Raw genomic sequence first — 23,032 nt, 5'->3', positions numbered from 1 at the left:
CTGCTAATTACATATTCTATCATTTCTTACTTTTCACATTTTCAGGACGTATCTTTTTAACTTTCATTTCATCGAATATTGTCAGGATAACCTTTGCTCATAAACATATGTGACTTTCCTGTTCAACCTTACGAAAATGTGTCTCCTTTTAGTGTATTTCCTATGATTCAGATACTGAAGAGTTTATTTTTGCCTTTGATGTCCTGCTAATTATCATTCAAACAACCAGATGTTTTGCTTTTCTTTACTTAGAAGAAACTTCAACAAGGATTTCTAAGCAATTACACATCAATTTATTGTGATGACTTACAGTAGTGTGATTCTACAAGGATCTGAGACACGACGAGGCATAGTATCGAATTACATCACTACAACCAATAGCATCAGTTGATCTAAAATGACTATTGTCACTGATCTCAAACATGGTCACTGTGTATTATAAAATTTAATTCTGTGACACTTGTATAATGAAATATATTAAGAACAAAGATTCCAAGACTTACCAAGCAGGAAAGCGCCGGTAGACAGGCACAATAAATAAAACACACACACACACAGAATTTCTAGCTTTCGCAACCGACGGTTGCTTCGTCAGGAAAGAGGGAAGGAGAGGGAAAGACGAAAGGATGTGGGTCTTTCCCTCTCCTTCCCTCTTTCCTGAAGAAGCAACCGTCGGTTGCGAAAGCTAGAAATTCTGTGTGTGTGTTTTATTTATTGTGCCTGTCTACCGGTGCTTTCCCGCTTGGTAAGTCTTGGAATCTTTGTTTTTAATATATTTTTCCCATGTGGAAGTTTCTTTCTATTTTATAAAGATTCCAAGACTTACCAAGAGGGAAAGCACCGGTAGACAGGCACAATAAAATAACACACAAACACACACACACACACACACACACACACACACACACACACAAAATTTCGAGAGTATGTGGCTGAGGGACTGCGTCAGCTTTCAGACAACTCTACATACAAAGTCTGCCAAGGTAATCCCATTCCTGATGTCCAGGCGGAGCTTCAAGGAATCCTCAGAACCTTAGGCCCCCTACAAAACCTTTCACCTGACTCCATCAAACTCCTGACCCCATCGACACCTCGCACTCCTACCTTCTACCTACTTCTTAAAATTCACAAACCCAAACATCCTGGCCGCCCCATTGTAGCTGGTTACCAAGCCCCCACAGAACGTATCTCTGCCTACGTAGATTAACACCTTCAACCCATTACATGCAGTCTCCCATCCTTCATCAAAGACACCAACCACTTTCACGAACGCCTGGAATCCTTACCCAGTCTGTTACCCCCGGAAACCATCCTTGTAACCATTGATGCCACTTCCCTATACACAAATATCCCACACTTCCAGGGCCTCGCTGCAATGGAGCACTTCCTTTCACGCCGATCACCTGCCACCCTACCTAAAACCTCTTTCCTCGTCACCTTAGCTAGCTTCATCCTGACCCACAACTTCTTCACTTTTGAAGGCCAGACATACCAACAATTAAAGGGAACAGCCATGGGTACCAGGATGGCCCCCTCGTATGCCAACCTATTTATGGGTCGCTTAGAGGAAGCCTTCTTGGTTACCGAGGTCTGCCAACCCAAAGTTTGGTACAGATTTATTGATGACATCTTCATGATCTGGACTCACAGTGAAGAACAACTCCAGAATTTCCTCTCCAACCTCAACTCCTTTGGTTCCATCAGATTCACCTGGTCCTACTCCAAATCACATGCCACTTTCCTTGACGTTGACCTCCATCTGTCCAATGGCCAGCTTCACACATCCGTCCACATCAAACCCACCAACAAGCAACAGTACCTACATTATGACAGCTGCCACCCATTCCATATCAAACGGTCCCTTCCCTACAGCCTAGGCCTTCGTGGCAAACGAATCTGCTCCAGTCCTGAATCCCTGAACCATTACACCAAAAACCTGAAAACAGCTTTCGCATCCCGCAACTACCCTCCCGACCTGGTACAGAAGCAAATAACCAGAGACACTTCCTCATCCCCTCAAACCCAGAACCTCTCACAGAAGAACCCCAAAAGTGCCCCACTTGTGACAGGATACTTCCCAGGACTGGATCAGACTCTGAATGTGGCTCTCCAGCAGAGATACGACTTCCTAAAATCCTGCCCCGAAATGAGATCCATCCTTCATGAAATCCTCCCCACTCCACCAAGAGTGTCTTTCCGCCGTCCACCTAACCTTCATAACCTCTTGGTTCATCCCTATGAAATCCCCAAAAAACCTTCCCTACCCTCGGGCTCCTACCATTGTAAACGCCCCCGGTGTAAAACCTGTCCTATGCACCCTCCCACCACCAACTACTCCATCCTGTAACCCGGAAGATGTACACGATCAAAGACAGAGCCACGTGTGAAAGCACCCACGTGATTTACCAACTGACCTGCCTACACTGTGACGCTTTCTATGTGGGAATGACCAGCAACAAACTGTCCATTCGCATGAATGGACACAGGCGGACAGTGTTTGTTGGTAATGAGGATCACCCTGTGGCTAAACATGCCTTGATGCACGGCCAGCACATCTTGGCACAGTGTTACACCGTCCGGGTTATCTGGATACTTCCCACCAACACCAACCTATCCGAACTCCGGAGATGGGAACTCGCCCTTCAGTATATCCTCTCTTCTCGATATAAACAGGCCTCAACCTCCGCTAATTTCAAGTTGCCGCCGCTCATACCTCACCTGTCTTTCAACAACTTCTTTGCCTCTGTACTTCCGCCTCGACTGATATCTCTGCCCGAATTCTTTGCCTTTACAAATGTCTGCTTGTGTCTGTGTATGTGCGGATGGATATGTGTGTGTGTGCGCGCACGAGTGTACACCTGTCCTTTTTTCCCCCTAAGGGAAGTCTTTCCGCTCCTGGGATTGGAATGACTCCTTACTCTCTCCCTTAAAACCCACATCCTTTCGTCATTCCCTCTCCTTCCCTCTTTCCTGAAGAAGCAACCGTCGGTTGCGAAAGCTAGAAATTCTGTGTGTGTGTTTTATTTATTGTGCCTATCTACCGGCGCTTTCCCACTTGGTAAGTCTTGGAATCTTTGTTTTTAATATATATATTTTTACCAAGTCTTGGAATCTTTGTTTTTAATATATATATTTTTACCAAGCAGGAAAGCGCCGATAGATAGGCACAATAAATAAAACACACACACAGAATTTCTAGCTTTCGCAACCGACGGTTGCTTCTTCAGGAAAGAGGGAAGAAGAGGGAAAGACGAAAGGATGTGGGTTTTAAGGCAGAGGGTTAGGAGTCACTCCAATCCCGGGAGCGGAAAGACGTCCCTTAGGGGGAGAAAAGGACAGGTGTACCGTCGCACACTCACACATATTCATCCACACATACACAGACACAAGCAGACATTTGTAAAGGCAAAGAGTTCGGGCAGAGATGTCAGTCGAGGCGGAAGTACAGAGGCAAAGAAGTTGTTGAAAGACAGGTGAGGTATGAGCGGCGGCAACTTTAAATTAGCGGAGGTTGAGGCCTGGCAGATATCGAGAAGAGAGGATACTTTTCCCATGTGGAAGTTTCTTTCTATTTTATATATATGTGCAAGCAACTGATAACTGCATAGCAGAGGATGCTTAGTACATTACCACATTAGGGTATCTTCCAGTTCCATCGTGTATGGAGAATGGAGAGAACAAACACTTAAATGCCTCTTTTTATACTGTAATTAGTCTAATTTTGTCTTCATGGTTGCTTGACAGTAATGTATAGCGGGCAAGAGCCATCACTTAGTACTAGTTCTTGAAATTTTGTAAGTAGGCTTTCTCACTTTAATTTGTGTACATCTGCAAGAGTCTGCCAATTCAACTTTTCATTTTTTTTTTTTTCTTTTTTTGTGAGTCGAACAAACCTGAGACCATTTTTGCCACCCTTCTTTGTTTACACACAATATTCCATATCAGTTCTGCTTGGCATGGATCCCACACATAAAAGAAATATTCTAAAATGGGATGTACAAATGATCTGTAAGAGGTCTCCTTTGTAGATTGACTGAATTTTCCAAGTATACTGCCAGTAACAAAAGTTTGCTACCTGCCTTACCTATGAATGAGCCCATCTGATTGCTGCATTTCACATCCATAGAAATTGTTACATTCCTGAACTTGCATGAGTTGATTGATTCCAACTGTGAATCACTGATATTGTACAAGTTGATTGATTCTAACTGTGGATCATTAATATTGTAGTAAAAGGATACTACTTTCTGTCATTTTATTAAGTGCATAGTTTTATATACATTCAAACAAAGTTGCCCATTTTTGCACCAATTTAAATTCTTATCAAGATCTGACAATATTTCTTCAACTTTTTCTGAAAATACTCCATACAGGTAACTGCATAATCTGTGAAAGGTCTCAGCTTGCTACTAATATTGTCTGCCAGGTCGTTAATATACAACAAAACATCAAGTGATCCAACACATTCCCTTGCAGCATGCCTCAAGTTATTTTCATTTCTGTCAATGACTTCCCATGGAAGATAACATGCTGGGACTTGCCTGCCAAGAAATCCTCAACCCAATCATGAATTTTGTTTGATACCTGTGAGCTTGCTCCTCACCTTAGACAAAAGTGGTGTGCCCTTTCTTCCACCAATGGTCCTCTTTGACCTGCAGAATGGCTTGTGTGTTTGAGGGAACAGTGTGGAGCCTACCGAATCTGGGGCTGTAATATGTAAGTGAGGTGTTTGGTCACATTGAAGACACAAAATTGAGTATAACTGTTTGTTAAGAGAGGAGAGACAAAATGACAATGGAAGCGATTTATACCGAATGCATCTTACCCTGATTATAACAAATAACAGGAAGAATTACCACTGATAATGGACTTATGTGTGTGAACAGAACTGTGGTTTCAGCAGTAAGTGTATGAGAGCTGGAAATCATAATGACATATTTGACCATAAACTCCAAAGGTGTCATGACACTTGTCTTGAATAATAATAATAATAATAATAATAATAATAATAATAATAATAATAATAATAATAATTCATATTTTCCAAGGCATTACCAGCAACATAGCCAAAATAATGAATTTAACTATGGTTATATCAGTTAGAGCACTCACACATTGTTGAAAACGAATACAACCTATGGATATGAGCTATGCTATTAATTTAACAGTTCAACTGAAAAAATTAATTAAATATCATACTTATTTACTAGAAAAGAGCTTGCATAGATCATACAATTGTACTTCTGCCAATAAATGTAGGTGTTATACCGAGTTAAATTCTTTTTGGAAGATAAAAAAAATAATACATCTTCGTGATTCTCTTGACCGATAGCATTCAGGATGTCACTTGTAAGAAGCGAACATTGGGTTTTGTATGATCGATGTTTTCGGGATCCATGCAATGTGGCACAGAATGTATCATTTTACTCAAGATATCTCATTACATTTGAACTGAGGTTATGTTCTAGGATTCTGCAACAGACATCAATGAGATTGGACAATAGTTTTGTGGATCACTTCTGTTACCCTTCTTGTAGACAGGTGTGTGCTATACTTTATCCAGTCACAGTTCTTGGTTCCAGGAATCTAAAGTATATATATCATGGTTAAAAAATGTGCTAACTCAGCTGCAAATTCTGTATTCCTGACACAACTGACTCTAATATCTATATAACTCATCTTTGCAGTGATGCAAGAAGTTAACTGGGACAGTACTTCTTTATCTTCATTAGTAATAATAAACAGAGTTCACCATTTCTGTTTTTACTTTGCTATGCTCAGTTTCAGTTTCTGTCTCATCCATGAGTGCCGGGGCACTAACTCTGATTCTACGAACATCCTTTGCATATGACCAGAATTTCTTTGAGTATTGCGAAAGATCTTTTGATAAGGTTCTGTTTTATAGTAGTTATGGAAGTGCATTGCCTTCTTGTCAGCCAAACATTTTTCATTCAGCAGTTCTTTCTCTCTATATGATATTATGTTTTTATAGAACCACTGTTTCTTTACGGTGACTGTGTACCATGGACAGTTCCTCCCATTGCACATGCTATATGAACATTACCTCTCAGGGAGTCCACTATTTATCGTGGTGTAATCCCCCCCCCCCCCTCCCCGTCCCCCCAAAATACATTGTAATAAACATGCATGGCATCCCACAATGTCAGAGAACCAGTGGGACTAAGCTTTGGTGACCATTGTACAAACCAAATAGAAAAGGTATTCCTTGAACTCTTGTGTTTGATATGAGGTTATCTGATATGTACCGAGCAATCATTTGCTTCCTCACTCAAGCATACTTATAACAGAGCAAAAACTAAAGCCACAAGAGGTGGCTAGAGAAGAGGTTTGTGTGAAAATACAAAATCAGCTAGATGAAGGCAAGAAGTGTATTGGAAACAGAATTTTCTGTGATGATTCAACTTTCCATAAAATAAACATAAATTATTTCTTAGGAAGATTCAAAAGATATCCATAAATTTCTAAAATAAATTAACACATTTATTACCTTCAGAATTTCTGCTACACCAACAGTTGCTGCAATACCCAGAACAAACATGACAACATGTGGCAAGTACTTGAAGCTTATTCCTTTCCGTTTTTTCAGTAAGAACCTCAACGATGAAATCTTTTTCTCTGAATATGGTGGGTACCTTGCCCTGAAATCACAAATCCTTTTTGTAAATAAGATCTCCTTTAGAAATAAGTTTATAGAACATGAAACAAGGCAGAGTTGAAAGAAAATGCACACTGTATTTTATAATTAAAATTAGAAATATCACACCACTGCACTGTGATGCAGAATAATCTGTAGGTTCTATTAGTGTGCAGAGGTACAAAAACTACATCTCAGTATTAATAATGGTTTGGAAGACCAAACAATGCGCCAAAGTTTCACAATGTACCAACGAGCCTTAAAAAATTTTTTGATCCGTGGTCATTCTTAATAAAGTTTTTTTATTCTTCGTTACAAGATCAATTGTGGAGTTGATCTCTATTCATTAGTTTAGGAGCAGCGTCATGACATTAGGGAGTATGTAATCAGTGTCTTCCTCATTCATTATGCTTACTAACCTAACCTCATTGGGTTTTCTAAATATTTTATCAATTCAGAGAAAAGAAATCCAATCTTGTTGAAGCTAGGAGTTGCATTAATGGTTGAGCAATCAATCAACAGACTTTTAGTGCAGGGGAATTCACAGACTTTGGCAATTACACAGGACCTGAAGTGCATGTGGGGACAATCTATGTCATTAGTCAACATAGCTTTATATCTTCATGGTCCAAACTTTTAAAAATATTTATATTTTTCCATTTGATTTACCTACATAAAAATTTCAATGTTTACAATACACAGACCTAAATACAATACACAGACCTACTTATATTTCTTTAATCACTTACTGAGTTTTTTATTTTATTTATTATTATTATTTTTTTAATACTTACGCAGCAAGTTTCTCCCCAATCGCACTCAAGTCCTTTACCAAACAGCTTTTCTTGTGTGTGAAAGTATTGAAAGTGTAGACTCCATGATAGGCTCCCATTCCACTATGTCCAACTCCACCAAAAGGCAAGGTTTCCACTGGACCAACATAAGGAAATTTAAGTACATTCATTCTTCATACACTGGAAATGACATAGTGCAATGACTCCTTTTTACTCATCTACTCTTACTTTGGCATAGTTCGATCACAAGCAAACAAAATACACTACTGGCCTTTAAAACTGCAAAGGCATGATTACAAATATTGAATTGGCAGGGCAGTATATGGCATGGAATGGAGAAGACACTCTTGACAAGGCTGAATACAACAAAAACAGCAGAAGACAGGAACAGAAAGCTTGTTTGTTTCTAGCTTGCCCCACCTGAAAGGGAATAGCATGTATTTAATCACTGTTTCCCAACAGATTACTAAGAACCATCAGATGCCAAAAATATATGGAACTCAATTTCAAAGGTGTTGCAGGACATACAAAAGTAAATCCCATAAAATTAATTTTCATTCTTTTCACTGCCAGCAATATAGATTTTATTACACTCCCTGCTAAGACATAGATATGCTCAAATAACCTACTACATCTAATTAGACCCACATAATATGCCATTCAGTTCAGTACAGAATGTTGGCCAGTGCAGGTGCATACTAGGTGGTAGAGGAGTACTGTTGTGTGCAGAGCATAATGGCTGCCCAACCTGCAATTCACCAAGGAAGAAACTGCCATTTTCATGTTCCAGGAAAACAATATCCAGTTGGATAAAACGATAGCATGAGTTAGGTTCCATACCCATTGTGAAGGATAAGGGACAGGATATGACAGTTTGAATGCTAGTAAATACCCAACTCGTTCCTGCAGCTCTGCAACGAAGCCCTCAGCAATTTGTCATCACTATTCCAGAACACTAAAAATCCTTCATATGTCTTTACAGAATATTGTGAGACAGGAGTTGAATTTCCGCCCTTATTAGCTGCAAGAGGTCATCAGTTACAGCTATGAGATAAACCCCTTCATCTGAGCCATACTCTGCAAGCCACTTAACCATATGTGGCAGAGGATACTTCTGGTACCATTAACTGATCTCCCTTCCCCCATTTCACTCACAAATGACACGTGGGAAGAATGATACTCGGTAAGCCTCTTCATTGACTCTCAGTTTTTCAAATTTTTCTCATTTTGATCGTTTTGCGAGATGTATGTGGGAGTAAGTAGTATGTTGTCTGACTCTTCCTGGAAGCTGCTCTCTTGAAATTTCATCAAACCTCTACATGAAGCACAATGCCTTTCTTGTAACGTCTGCCTCTTGTAGTTTGTTGACCATCTCCTTAACATTCTCATGCTGACCAGTGATCCTCTGACAAAACATTCTGCTCTTCATTTGATCTTCTCTCCCTCATGTTGGCAAGGACCCCAGGTTTAAAAACAATACTCAAGAATTGGCTGAACAAATGCCTTGTATGCACTTCTTTTGTGTATAAGTTACATTTCCTCATGATTCTTCCCATGAATCTCAGTCTGGCAGCTGCTTTTGCTACTATTTGTTTTATGTGGTTGTCCTACTTAAGATTGCTCTGGATACTTACTCCTAGATAGTTTATGCTAGACACTGCTTCCAGAAATTTATTATCAATAGTGTAGTTGTGCAATAGTGGATTTCTTTTTCTAAATATGCACAATATGTTAATTCATTTATGGTAGGGTCCAACTGCCAGAGCCTGCACCATTCATAAATCCTCTGCAGGTCATTCTGTAAATCGATACTATATTCTGGCATTGCTACTTTCTTATGAACAACTGTATCATCTGCAAACAGTTTTAAAGAGCTTCTGACACTTTCTGCTAGGTCACCTACAAACATTGTCAACATTAATGGTCCTACCACACTTCTTTTGGGTATTCTGGGAAACACCTTTACGTCTGTCACTTTTGCCTCATTAAGAGTGACATGCTGAGTTCTATCTGCAAGGAAGTCTTCAATCCAGTCTCAAACCTGATCCGATATTTAGTAAGCTCATATTTTTCTCACTGAACAGTAGTGCAGGAAAGTGTCAAATGCCTTCCTGAAGTCAAGGAACACAGCATCAACCTGAGCACCATTTTCTTATGTGCTATGGATCTCATGGAGGAACAGAGCAAGTCGAGCTCTGCAAGATTTCTGTTTGCAGAATCCATGTTGATTTTCTATAGAGGAGATTTTCATTCTCCAAAAACGTCGTAATTCTTGAGCATAAACATATTCTATATTTCTACAACAGATTTATATCAACAATACAGGCTTATAATAAAGCATATTTGTTCTATGACTCATCTTAAAATGGGAATAACCTGCACTTTTTTCCAGTTGCTAGGTATCCTTCATTGTTCAATGATCTACCACAAACTGCTATAGAAGGGGAGCAAGTTCATTCGCATAATCTTTCTATAATTTTATAGATATCTCACCGCCCTGCTGCCCTTCCATTACTATTCAATCAGTTATCTCAATATCTGTTAGTTAGGCATTTGTACAACGATTGAAAGGAGGAACCATGTTATCGTCTTCTGCTACAAAACAATCTAGAAGACTGAATTCAGTACTTCAGCCTTCTATCTGTTAGCTTCCATTTTGGTGGCACTATGATCACTGCATGAATGAATACAGGATTTGAACCACTTAGTGATGTCACGTTAGACCAAAACCTCTTAGGGTTTTTACTCAAGATCAGTTGACAAAATTTTACTTTCAAAATCACCGAATGACTCTCTCATTGTTCGTCTTACACTCATTTTTGCTTTGTTTAATGAGCAGGCATGTTTGTTGCACAAAATTACTGGGCAGAATGTAACAGGGTGGTGCATTTCTGACAAATCTTGCGATATCTGATGATGCAAAATTTCATCTGAATGGGTTTCTCAATAAACAAAACTTATTATATTACTCAGGGCAAACCTGCAGACCGATGACGAAAAGGCCCAGAGTAACCCAAAGGTTGCCCACTGCTGTGCTATTGGATAGTTCACTGGAATCGCTTGTTTATTCTCTCTCTCTCCCTCTCTCTCTCTCTCTCTCACTGCTGGCCAGAAAGTGCCAATTCTGAGCTATATATAGCCATAATAATTATATTGCATGGTTATATTATATGGTTCAGCACGATGTGGCTTCGGCCCACAAGGCCCGTAATTCAATGACTACACCCAGGTGCCACTTTCCACATTCCTTATTCACACAATTTGGAGATATCCTTTGGCTGGCAAGATCACCTGATCTTTCAGCCCAGGATTTTTTTTGTAGGATCCTCTGAAGAACAAAGTTTTTTCATAGTGATACTGTCAAGTTGCAAGCCACAAATCCAAACATCTTTCACAATGGATTGCCAATGAAGGGAGTAATTTGTGTGATGTGTTTTTTAGGAAATAAACAGGCACCTATAACTTATGCTAGAGCAAATATACACTAAATCTCATAATTACCTAATGGCAATGTACTAATTCCTGCTGGCCACACAAAGATTATATAATGTGACGCTTCCTGTTAAGTAAACATTTGATAGGAACAGAAGAAATACAAAAACAAGACAAAAGGACAGAAGGAAAAAAAAAAACCAGCCATTTGCAAGAAGGACTCGCACTCTGAGGGTTCCATACAAACTCAATAATGTATATAGATGATAATAATTTCGTGTGGTTCAATGGCCTGGTGCAAATCATTCTATTGGATGCCAGTTTGGCAAATCACTTGACCCTAACCCATCCCAGTTATCCAACCACGGAAGGGACCTACAGTTTAACGTGGAATCCAAACCACATACTGTATCTTGCAACTCCTCTCGTCACTGACAGGTGAAAGATAGGTTAAAACGAAGACTGAAAAATCTGTCGGCCATCTGAGTTTCAACTCACGACCTCACCATTTGCAGGCATGCACTTTACTACTACTTTTTCATTATCACCACCTGCCTCCTCATTGTTTTTTCCCCTTCTTTCTTTCCATCAGTTGTTTTATGAGGATTTCACATGCCACTGTTCAAAATTCCATCAATGAGTTTTTCACTCAGTTTTATATTACAGAGGATGGTCAGTCCCATGACAGAACACACTGTGTTACCGTGCAGGCTCTAGACCAGAAATCCCAAGTATATACAGAGAGTCCCGTGAAGGAGTCCCTGGTTTCAAAATTAAATATCTCAAAAACTAAGACTGATAGACAAGTGCAACAAAAGGTGTATTTATTGTGAAAGCTGTAAGAATTTTACACAGAACTTCCGGAATAATTTGAAAAGGTACTCACAGATGGTGCTGTACACTGCACAGCTTGCACAGCTGTGCAGTGTGAATAATTAAACTCTTCCTCTGCAGGCAATCTTTCAAATCATATCAGCACCTTTTCAAAATGCCCACTTCTCACAGTATGGAGGTGGCATAAATGAATAATGAAATTTGCAAACAGATCCTGTAGTGTCACAATGGGAATGGATTCAGATCACCAATTGGAAGCTAATCCAGTGCACTGGGATGGTTCCAGTAGGCAGTGTCTTTCAATGTATCCCACAAAACATAGTTGCAAGAAGTCAAATAGAACGAATATGGAGGTCAGTCTATCCCTGAATTAGTAAATTTACAGTAATCCAACACAATGACAATTTCCGAAGTATAGATCAAGAGAGCAAAACATCTGTTCTGTGTGGTGATGTCTGGCCCCATCTTGCACGAACCACTCAGTATCTGGTTGACTCTCCCACGCTACATGTGTGGTGACAAATTGTTCCAAAAATGCAATGTAAAATTCACTAGTGACCATTCCTCACATAAGGCCTCTGCTGCATACCACAACCCAGACAGTAACTTTGGGAAAATACAGTGGTTTCGCCTCTCACAAATGGGGTTTGTCACAATCCCAAAATCGCTAATTTTGTTTATTCGCAACTGCATTCAGGTGGAAGTGTGCTTCACCTGTGAACCAAATGCAGCCAACATAAAATCCTTCATTATCAATCACTGTGTGAATCTGGTTTTCAAAGTCAGCCTGTATCACACACCTTGCACTGGTATGGTCTGCTGGCTTTGGATTTTGAATGTAAGCAACATGTAGTCCTGGTCTCAGTATTTTCCTTGTGCTAGAACTCGGAAAGTCAGTCTTTGCAGCAATTCTTTGGACAGATTTTCTTGGATTTTGCTGTACGATTCCAGAAACCTTAGCAACATTCTCAGGAGTAACTACAGTTTGTCTGGAGCCAACATTCCTCACTATGTCATCAGCCACACTGCCCGTCTTTTGGAATTTGGCTATTTCAACCTCCTTTCATGTTCCAGTGGTGGCACTGATCACTCTGAGCAGCAGCACGCTATCTATAGGCACTATATATCGTGATGTCATGATTACTGCATCGCCTGTTACCAGCTTTTCAAACTATTTCAAAATTTCTGTATATAATTTATACAGCTTTCACAATAAACATACTATTTGTTGCACCCATCTATTAATTTTAATCTTAGAGATATTTAATTTTGAAATCACTGAACATCCTGTAAATGGTTTGTCTATAGGTTTTGATAAGTGAGTTTGAGAGTATTGACTTAGAAGCTGAAATTATTTACACCAGTAAGGTACCGTAGACCTTAGTATTTGACATAAGCTTCAAATTCAATACTTCTACCCCTTCCTGAGAAAAAGGGTCTTAACAGCCAACCAGACAGACGAGAAAGTGAGACAATAAGCATTCCATTTTCACCACTTGAGGTACAAAACCCTCAAAATGCCAATATTTGTAAAAAATAGATTTTTCTTTAATGTCCCAGAACAAGAAGCTCCTCACACAACATTCCTCTACACAAATGCTGCCGAAAGAAGGAAGTGAAAATTAGTTATCAAGGATTATTTGCTGTAAAAACAGTTCAAAGGATATCAATTGTATAATGGTGGCATTATAAATGCAAAAATAAAAGAAAATAAAATGCTCACTTAAGAAAGTATGAGAACGTACTGTTGATTAACCCCGCATTCATAATTATGGGTAGAGACTAAAAAACACTTGCCTGAACAGTTAACATAGAAGTGAAATGAAAGAAAAGATGGCGCAAAGGAAGATTACAGGAGAACGTCTCATCGACATTCAAGCTGTAATACCTGGAACTACAGATGGTGCTTGTGGCAGGCTCTGTGAAACTAGAGGATGATCACACAGACTAATCAGTGCACAGTCAACCAAGGGAAAAATTGGCTGACCCTGTAAATCTCTGACAGAGACCCTGAATACACCAATGTTCGTCACAGCTATTGCATCCAGCAGATTGTGCGTTATGACTATCACTACTGACTTTGACCCGACTGCGAGTCATAATCTAGCTGGTGTTATATTCAGGATACAATAATGACTTCATAGATCTTTGTTGTGTGAACTGCTAGTTGTGCTTGTTATTTTCTCATTAGCAATGAATTATTTTTGTTGTTATGTAATGTCATTTGCTTCGAGCCAAAAGATTCATAAAAATTAGCAATGAACCATTTCAAACTTTTAATGTGAGCTAGCAGCTAGCCTAATGTACTCTGCAATGGCACAGAGATTTTGGAACAGTAACAGCATAAGTACACCATCAACAGTAAATGGAAGTACTACATTTGCAGAACAGCATGCTAAAGCCATGCTGTAAAACATTTTATGCTCTTCCGCACTTCAAAATTGACCACAAACAACTTCAGCAGTAAACAAACCCATGAATACGTTTGTGTGTGTGTGTGTGTGTGTGTGTGTGTGTGTGTGTGTGTGTGTATGCGCGCGCGTGTGGGGAGGGGGGGCATGGGTGCAGGCACACAAGCACAGTATGAGAAATATGAAGTATATAAGAGGCACCCTCTCTTTCTCTATTTCAGTTCAATAGGTGAATCAGTTAAAACACACACACACACACACACACACACACACACACACACACACACACACACACTTCAGTGACATACCGTAACCAGCTAGCTATAAGATGAGGTTTTTTGCCAAATTCATTACTCAAACACACACACACACACACACACACACACACTTCAGTAGCTTCAGTGACATACCGTAACCAGCTAGCTATAAGATGAGGTTTTTTGCCAAATTCATTACTCAAAAAGTGTAGAGTTGTCTTACAATTCCAGATGAACTACTGTTCCCGATGTCAACATCTTTACTTAGTTCGGGGGTTTTCTTACATTTACAGATGAAACTTCGGCAACTGAGTAATGCACAGATTTAATTTCAGAGTGGGAGGCGCAACAACTTGGCTGAGCACTAGGAAGAACATGTGGAGGAAAGTGGCAAGCAGACAGCAAATTTTCTCATGTTGCCAAACATGGGAACACATACTGCCTTTGAAACCTTCTGGCAGATTAAAACTGTGTGCCGGACCGAGAATCGAACTCAAGACATGGCTTAGCCACAGCAGACTGCTGCAGAGTGAAAATCTCATTCTGGAAACATCCCTCAGGCTGTGGCTAAGCCATGTCTCCGCAATATCCTTTCTTTCAGGAGTGCCAGTTCTGCTAGGTTCACAGGAGAGCTTCTGTAAAGTTTGGAAGGTAGGAGACGAGGTACTAGCAGAAGTAAAGTTGTGAGGACGGGGCGTGAGTCGTGCTTGGGTAGTTCAGTTGGTAGAGCACTTGCCCGCAAAAGGCAAAGGTCCCGAGATTGAGTCTCGGTCCGGCACACAGTTTTAATCTGCCAGGAAGTTTCATATCAGCACCCACTCTGCTGCAGAGTGAAAATCTCATTCTACATACTGCCTTTGCTTTCTAAGAATGTCTGCAATGTAGTTTGCCTAAATCCAATTGTAGCTGGAATTTAACTGAATATTTAACACTCAACAATAGTAAATGTTTCTACAGAAGACAAATTAATGTTAACAAAAATATGTTTGCGCAGAACACTTTAAACACAGTACAACAAATGAAACATGAGCTTCAACAAAGTTACTGAAGTTGTTACTGTTCTACAGCACTGCTGATTTTCAAGTTAGTATCAGTGTTAATCCAAAGTGGTATGATTTCTGCCAATGCACCTGCATTCTAACAACAACACTATCTTGCTCAGTCGGTCACGTAGATAGTAAGCATAAAAGAAAGTGAAAATAAAAATGTATATCATCTCTTTTGGTTTATTTTACTACTTCTTGTGTGACCAAAAATCAATAAATGGTGGAAGTTTAGAATAGGAGTCATCTTTTATTTGTCTTATAGTCAGGTAAATAAGGCACTTACGCAACAACTAACATTTCTCGGCATTCCAAGAATGTTCAGTAATTCTGAGGGAATGTTGTATATTCCAAGCATTTTGTTTCCACTTAGGTCTTTCACTGCTCTGTCAAATTATTCTCAGAGCATGTGTCCCACATAATCTTCATCTACTTCCTCTTTTCTTACTATTACATTGTTCTCAATTTTATTTTCCTTATAAAGACACTCTTTACACTGCTTGCACCATTCCATAGTAGGAAGAAAGATTAAAGTTTACCATCTCAATGGCATTGAGTTTATTACAGATTGAACTGTGGGAATGTCCACTGTGGTTGGTGTATGATAAGTGAAATATTTGTGACCTGATAACAGACATTAGTGTAATCTTAGTTTCAAAGCGGAACCTTTTACTGTGTAAATATTTGTGTAATAAAGCATTATCATCATTCTGCATGGTGTCATATCTTAGTTATATCATACCCGCACTGTACCCTCACCACATTGGAGACCCACAATGAAAGTACATTACGCCACATATGTACCGAACTACACCACAACAATGTGATCTGCGCATAACCACTGTGTACCATTCACACATTACAACAAGCTTTTCCATTCCAGTCAGTGCAGTGTTTTTCATCTGACTCTTCAACCACCTACAGTGATCAATCCCGCAGCAGGAGATGTACTTCAATACTGCATTTTGATTTTTGACAATAGTGCCATACAACTGAAAGCAACAAATGATCTACTTTGGGACCTCATTGCTGTTCCCATTTTGCAGAAACACTATGCGACTGCTGAACTGCACCATTCCAGCTGCTTGCATTTGCATTCATTCAGTACGGACGCAGCATCTCCCACACCACATGTGATTTCCCTAGACCTGCCTGTGGTGCCACCGACTGCCCAGATTCAAACATTTGCACTGTGGATGGATCTGGAACATCTCAATTTAGTCTTAACCAACTATATGCCTGGTGTGCAACTGCTGACAACTCATCTGTAATGAATGAACAATTACATCAAGAACATTCCATGGAACACCAACAACATACTCACACTGTTGATGAACATGCTGGCTGCCATGGACTGCAGCTTCAGCCTCAGCCTCAAGTGCTTATTTCCGAGCAGCGGCCAAATCCCACCAACTGCACCTGTCTACCATGAACTACAACATCACCGTGCTCATTTTATATCATGACCTTCACATGACATCAACAAACCCCCACTTTTTTGTGCCAATAGAGAATACTGCTAACCACATCTGACCGTATACTAATCACCACCACTCACATCATGATCATGCAGCCGCACTGTGTCCAACCCTGCCACATCTGTGCAGCCATGACATGCAACTGACTTCGCCATGTTCCCACCTGTGCAGGACAATGCTGTGTTGCACTGAGCAACCACGCTCCATGTCCCACTGCATCCATGTGAGTCAAATTCAATGACACTGCATGAAATTTATGCTTGTGCTGTGATTAACTGATATTGCTCTAAAAACGTTCATCTACTTCAGAAGACTATTATGGTTGCCTCAATGCACCACATGGCAGTGAATCTTCTTTCACTCCACAGACAATGACTGCTACCAGACTTCAAATCTGCAATTATGCACATAAATGTAATCTACTCATTGACTTGGTCTCTGATGCGTGTTCAGCAGGGCTTCCACTTCCGATGGTCCCATCCCGAGAACCATGTTTTCCACTGTGCTGCCTGCCTTCTTCCCTCCAATGAATGACCTTTTGGTGGAACAAAGTTCTAATATCAACTTGCAACCAGTCATCAGCTCATTGACAAAGGACGAACCTAGGGTACTGAAACCGCATGAGACTACCCGTTCATGGATTACAGTGCACAAGTCCATGGCTCGGACCCTACAACTGCCATCGTCTTTCTCCTTAAATGGACACTTTCTGCTAAGGACGTCATAAAACCAGACCTAGTGATGGACTTTTAACACCAATTTCAACTCTCCTCGGTCGTACAACATGTCGTTCTCCTGTACTTTGACACGGGCCACTGCATCACACACACTTTCGTCTTGTCACCTCCACCTATACATGGTACATCGAACGTTCAAGACAAACAACAGGAAGACAACCGTACATCAATCAGGACCGTTGAGGAGCATACTCCCTCAGCTGATGAGCTACGCCAACTGTCATATGTCATTGGACAGATTCTGTTGAGATAACATGTTATCCCCCAATGAAATGAAGACATACCTACTGCCCTCGCACTGGTGCATAGGCAGATCACAGGTTTGTCACACAACCTGTCATGTCGAAGAGAGTGGGAGCACACGCATAGCCCTGTCGCACAAACCAATCATGCCCACCCAACATCTGGCCATGCCCTCCTCTCCTTGCTCTACCCATCACCCGCAATGTTACCAACACACGCATATGGTGGAGTACATGTTATGTCATGTCAGTAAAGTACAGTACAGTACACCATGTCAGTCCTGCATAGCCACCTAGCTACCCCACCACTGGCATCATCGTTCATGTATCTCAGCTGTACAGTACACTGTGGCCACGTACCTTCCACATGATGCACCGCCATGCAGCTCGACTGCTGCCCACCGCTGATCTTCACATGACAACAGCAACCCCACCGGCTACATTCACCTGGTTCACTGACAGCCACTGCACAGACTGTGCCCATTGAAGCTCCCTCCAGCAATTGCATTATAGGTTCGCGTCAACTACAAAATCCTTCAACATATGCTGTTCCTTTGATCAAAACAAAGCCTCTCCAACATGTCTCGCCTCCACATGCCAACATCCTCACCACTGATACCCGACTCTCATCTCCCCAGTCGTACTGCCGCTGTTCCATGTAGACACACTGGATGCTTCCCATGGCAGCTACAACTGTATTACCACCTGTTCAGTATTCATACCGCACCCATGACTACTTCGAGAAATCGTCCAGTTGTGACTCTCGAAAGTGCCAGCCACAGCATGACCTATCATTCATATCGGTACTCACCGTTAAAGTAGTCACCAACCCCATTCTCATCATCCCTTCAGTGTTGCACACTGTGGGGTGAGAGGGGTGGGGGAAGAGGTGAAATGGGGGGGGGGGGGGGGGGGGGGATCCATGCAATATACACTGCTGATGTACCATAAGTGGTAAATGGAATATCTGTAACCTGACCACAGATTACAGTGCATTTTTAACTTACAAACAGAACAGACATGTACCGTATCTCAATTATTTCATACCCATTCCACACTTTCATTATAGAGCATTACCTCAATTAAAGGTAAACAGAGAAAAGTGGGTGAGGTGGGAGAGGATGTGCAGTGGTAGTGGTGGTGGTGTTGCGTAGGGGGGGGGTGAGGGGGGGGGGGTGAAGAGCGAATTAACTGTGGCCTTGCTGAAGCAACCACCTCAGAATTCATCGAAGCTGAAAAAATGACCATTTGCTTCATGTTAATAATAAATGGAATTTGCAGTTTTTAAGTGTTTATGTTGTCATTGAGTGTATATGTAACTTACTCTGCTTTGTTTCTAATAGAGGGAAAAAAAGACAAGAAAAAGAGTGTGCACCATCAGTTTGAGAGAAGACGGAAATCCGGTGAAAATTAAATTGCCACTATTCAGGAACACAGAAATGGTTATACAACTTGTGGACCAACATATCACAAAATATAAAATTGGAAAACTGATTAAAATCAACACTGAATGTTGCCAGTACCCAGCACACACAAACAGATAAAATAAGCAACTACACATTACAAAAGAATGCAAAGTATCACTGTCATACATACTAGTGAGTACAACTGTATTCATAATATATATTCACAATGATTGTCGCTATTAGTAATGTTAATGTTGTTACTGTTACATTAAACCAGATTGAGGAAAAAGGGCAAAAGTAGAAAGATTGATAGAAGGCACATTTCTTAGTTTATATTTGTTACATACAAAGAAGTTAAAATGTTTAAAGTTAACAGTGAACTAACTGCATTACAAAAGTAACTTGAAACAGACTCATTACCTGCAAGATGAAGAACAGTGTCATTGCAACACACTCCACCACAAGGGACATTGTCAATCAAGAGCTCCATATCCGTTTTTCTACTGGTGAAGATGTAGAAAGCTAAAGGCTTTTCCCTGTACCAATAATAAAAACCATGCCCAGCGTATAGTTCAAAGCAGGCTTCAAAAGAGGGTGCAGCAAACATAAACCAACCGTCCTTTCCTAAGGCCACTAAATAATTCATGTTAGGAGGGAAGAGATTGGACTTCCAGAAGTTATAGATTTGTGCAACCTTTCCCTATCTGGGAAAGTATTTTGTCACTCTTTTCAAATTATCACCTGTGACAAAGCAAACTGGGATAATTTTAATTCCCCTCTTGTTTTGTCAACTGCCTCCTTAAAATTCATTTTGTTACTTTTAACTGATTACTATTAGCATACGTGGATATAATTTGCATTTTCATCTAAGAGAAATACTGGCCCTCAGTTTTAAAGTAAATAATGCCAGATCTAATTTTGTGCTTAGTTTTATGTATGTATTTGATTTTCTAACTTATTTTGGTTATAGGGCGAAATCAGTAATTGTTTCATAACTTAAATTCTATTGTTGATATATAACGAAATATAAATTCTGTAATAATTGTTAACATTTGGAAGACGAAATGCTAGTAATCTCAAAGTATGTATTTGACTCTCTTCGAAAACATGTTAGCAAAACCAGTGCTTAATTAATTCCAAAGTAATTAACATTTTTATCAAAAGTGTTGTTTGCATAACTATATTTGTTAATTTCATGATTTAAAAAAAATAATGTTGCCTAACTTTTGTAGTAGAAGAAACTGTTAAAGGGACACAATTTTTCAGTGTATTCAGTTAATTTAATGAGTTAAGTTTTAATTGTAATTTACATAAATTTAACTTTGAACAATGTAGTTTCAGCCCCTATTATTGTGAGGATACATAAGGACCCGATTTTTGGTCACAAGACACTCGGTCCACAGCCGAGTTTTAGACGAGAAACCTGTGTTGGTTAGAACAACAACAACAATGCTTCAAATTAACTGTGGATCAAGTGTTAAACAATTAGGCCATGCGTAAAAACAGTGACAGTGTCTACTTCATACATACCTGATTATTCTTGAAGAACTGTGAATATTATGGTTAGGTTTTACTGCTCACAGATGTTCAACTAGAAACTATTGTAGCAGTATGTGGAGTTTCACCTGCTAACTGTTATGAGGCTTATCGAAGGTTACATAATAGTACAGTGGCCATATAACTGTGCAATATTGAGGCTTGTGCAAAGTGAAAATTAAAGTACTGTGAAACGCAACTGCGCACCTGTCGGCTACATGACTTACAGTAGTGTGTATTGGAATCCACAACCCTTTTTTCTGCGAGTGTAGCAACGCAGTATGGCGACACTGAGGACAAAAATCAACAAAAGACGACAGCTAAGCACAAGGAACCGCCACACACTGGATTAATCACCACAAAGAAAGCTTAACTCATTTAATATCGTATAGATTCTGCTAGCAGCATGCACATTGTCATACCACTAAAGAAAGACAATGCAGAATGTGTCAAATTGGGATAAAATATCAGATTTGTGACAATATTCTCCTTTTTTCTCAGTAAAACAAATCTGTGCCAGAAATTTGATAGGAATACGCAGATGTGAATGCTGTAGCGGTGCAACCAGAAACTGTAGTCCATTTATTTACTGATGCTCTTGAAGCAGATTACATTACACTCAACTCTTTGATATAGAGTCTCAGTAATTTGAAATGTGAGCCAGAATCTGAGTTTTGATGGTGCATGTCAGTTTCACATCAAGTGTTCCACAGCAGTGCTACCCCTACCGCTACAAATGCATTACTTTTGGTATATGTTACAATGTAAAGTAATCTTTTTCTTTGTTGAAAGGCTGGTTGTGAGAACAGCAAGTCCCTGATCTCCAGATAAGAAAACGTTTACAGGAGCTGAATTCAGCTGAAGGTATGCTGAATGAAGAAAATATTTCTCATAGTTAGCCAGCCACAGATGAAAGCATATATTTCTTTTATTATACATTGTAATGATGGATTGATGTAAAGTGGAAGTCAGTTGCACTTGTGTTTTCTACAGGATAATATCTTGTTATGTTGAGAAATGTTAGTTGTTGCATAATTATGTTGCCTTTCATAAGCGAAGATTTTTTTCATCAAGTGCCTGAGTCACTGAATCTATTGAACCTATTTATGTGATTTTTAAAATATTTCATACACCTTCTAAACTGAAATAGGTACAGAGAGAAGAAGTGCCTAGAGGCAAAGCAAAGTAACATTTGGATTTTAATATCCAATAAGAATCTTCCTGATAAATATAAACTACACTACTTGAATACTGATTTATGGAAAACCAATCATCATAGCTGTGCAAAGATAAGCTGCAGAGAAGCTGTTCAAATCTCCATACCATTAAATGAAAGTAATAGATGAGGCAAATGTTTAGAAGCAAATTCAATCTTTTGAAAAAAGAATCTAGAAATTTTGTTGCAAAGTGTGATGATACAATGATGCAGTAATTCAAATTATACTCTTGCAAAACAGTGACTGTTCAAATTATATCCCTACAGTTCAGCCACTTTGGAAATAAGAATGCACATTAACAACTTTAGTAGACATATGGGGCACACTCTTAGCAATGGGACAAAGTTGGTATTTGATGTAGAGAAGTTACAGATAAATATACTCTACGCTGTGATGAGAAGCATTTTGCTGAAACAAAAGTATCACCCCTAACATTAGTGTAGTCTGATGGCAGATGAGCATATCTACAGATTGTCATGATTATCTGTTAAAGACAATGGAGAATCCCAATTGGAAACAAAAATTTGATGTCAAGAACAACTAAATGCAATGACAGAATAACTGAAATTCACTGGCATGTGCATGTTTTAACATATGCTGATTCTGAGATGTTCCAGCCACAACCAAAAACAGTAAAAACTATAGTCTGCTATGTTGTAAGCTTCTGCTACAGCTGAGAGAGAGAGGAAGGGGTGAAGAGAGGACGGGGTTAATATTTGTCACTGCGTAGCTGTCTGTTCCATAAAAAGATACCGCACCAGAGAAAGCCTCAAAGCAAATCCCATTAGCGATTATGAGGCCTATCTATAACACTCTTTTTAGGAAGTAAGGTAGATTCATCAAAATCTATAGGACTTATTTCAACTTCACTTGTCTTTATTATTAACAATTGTGGCTAAAATATTGCAATAGATAAGCAATGCTCAAGAGTAAACTACGTAAGCTATTTGTATGATATTTCTTTAGTTGATGAGCTACAACTCCCCGGTA

At 39.7% G+C, this 23,032-nt stretch overlaps 1 protein-coding gene across 9 annotated transcripts in view; it reads right to left on the bottom strand.

Annotated features, from left to right (window-relative positions):
• Positions 1-23,032, bottom strand: part of LOC126273088 (aldehyde dehydrogenase, dimeric NADP-preferring) — a 308,800-nt gene that overhangs the window by 18,052 nt on the left and 267,716 nt on the right. For 5 of the 9 annotated variants that reach the window (XM_049976508.1, XM_049976506.1, XM_049976513.1 and 2 more), the window contains exons 9-11: positions 19,710-19,825; positions 7,450-7,585; positions 6,509-6,659 (exon numbers count right to left, since the gene is read on the bottom strand). In XM_049976508.1, coding sequence (XP_049832465.1) covers positions 6,509-6,659; positions 7,450-7,585; positions 19,710-19,825 — 403 coding nt within the window. The remainder of the gene's footprint in view (positions 1-6,508; positions 6,660-7,449; positions 7,586-19,709; positions 19,826-23,032) is intronic. The other 4 variants (XM_049976507.1, XM_049976505.1, XM_049976510.1 and 1 more) reach the window with 1 other exon arrangement.

The sequence above is a fragment of the Schistocerca gregaria genome, chromosome 5, assembly GCF_023897955.1.
Source record: "Schistocerca gregaria isolate iqSchGreg1 chromosome 5, iqSchGreg1.2, whole genome shotgun sequence".
NCBI classification, from domain to species: Eukaryota; Metazoa; Arthropoda; class Insecta; order Orthoptera; family Acrididae; genus Schistocerca; species Schistocerca gregaria.
The sequence above is the reverse complement of the archived record's forward strand: the minus strand, read 5'-3'. Positions and strand labels throughout refer to the sequence as shown.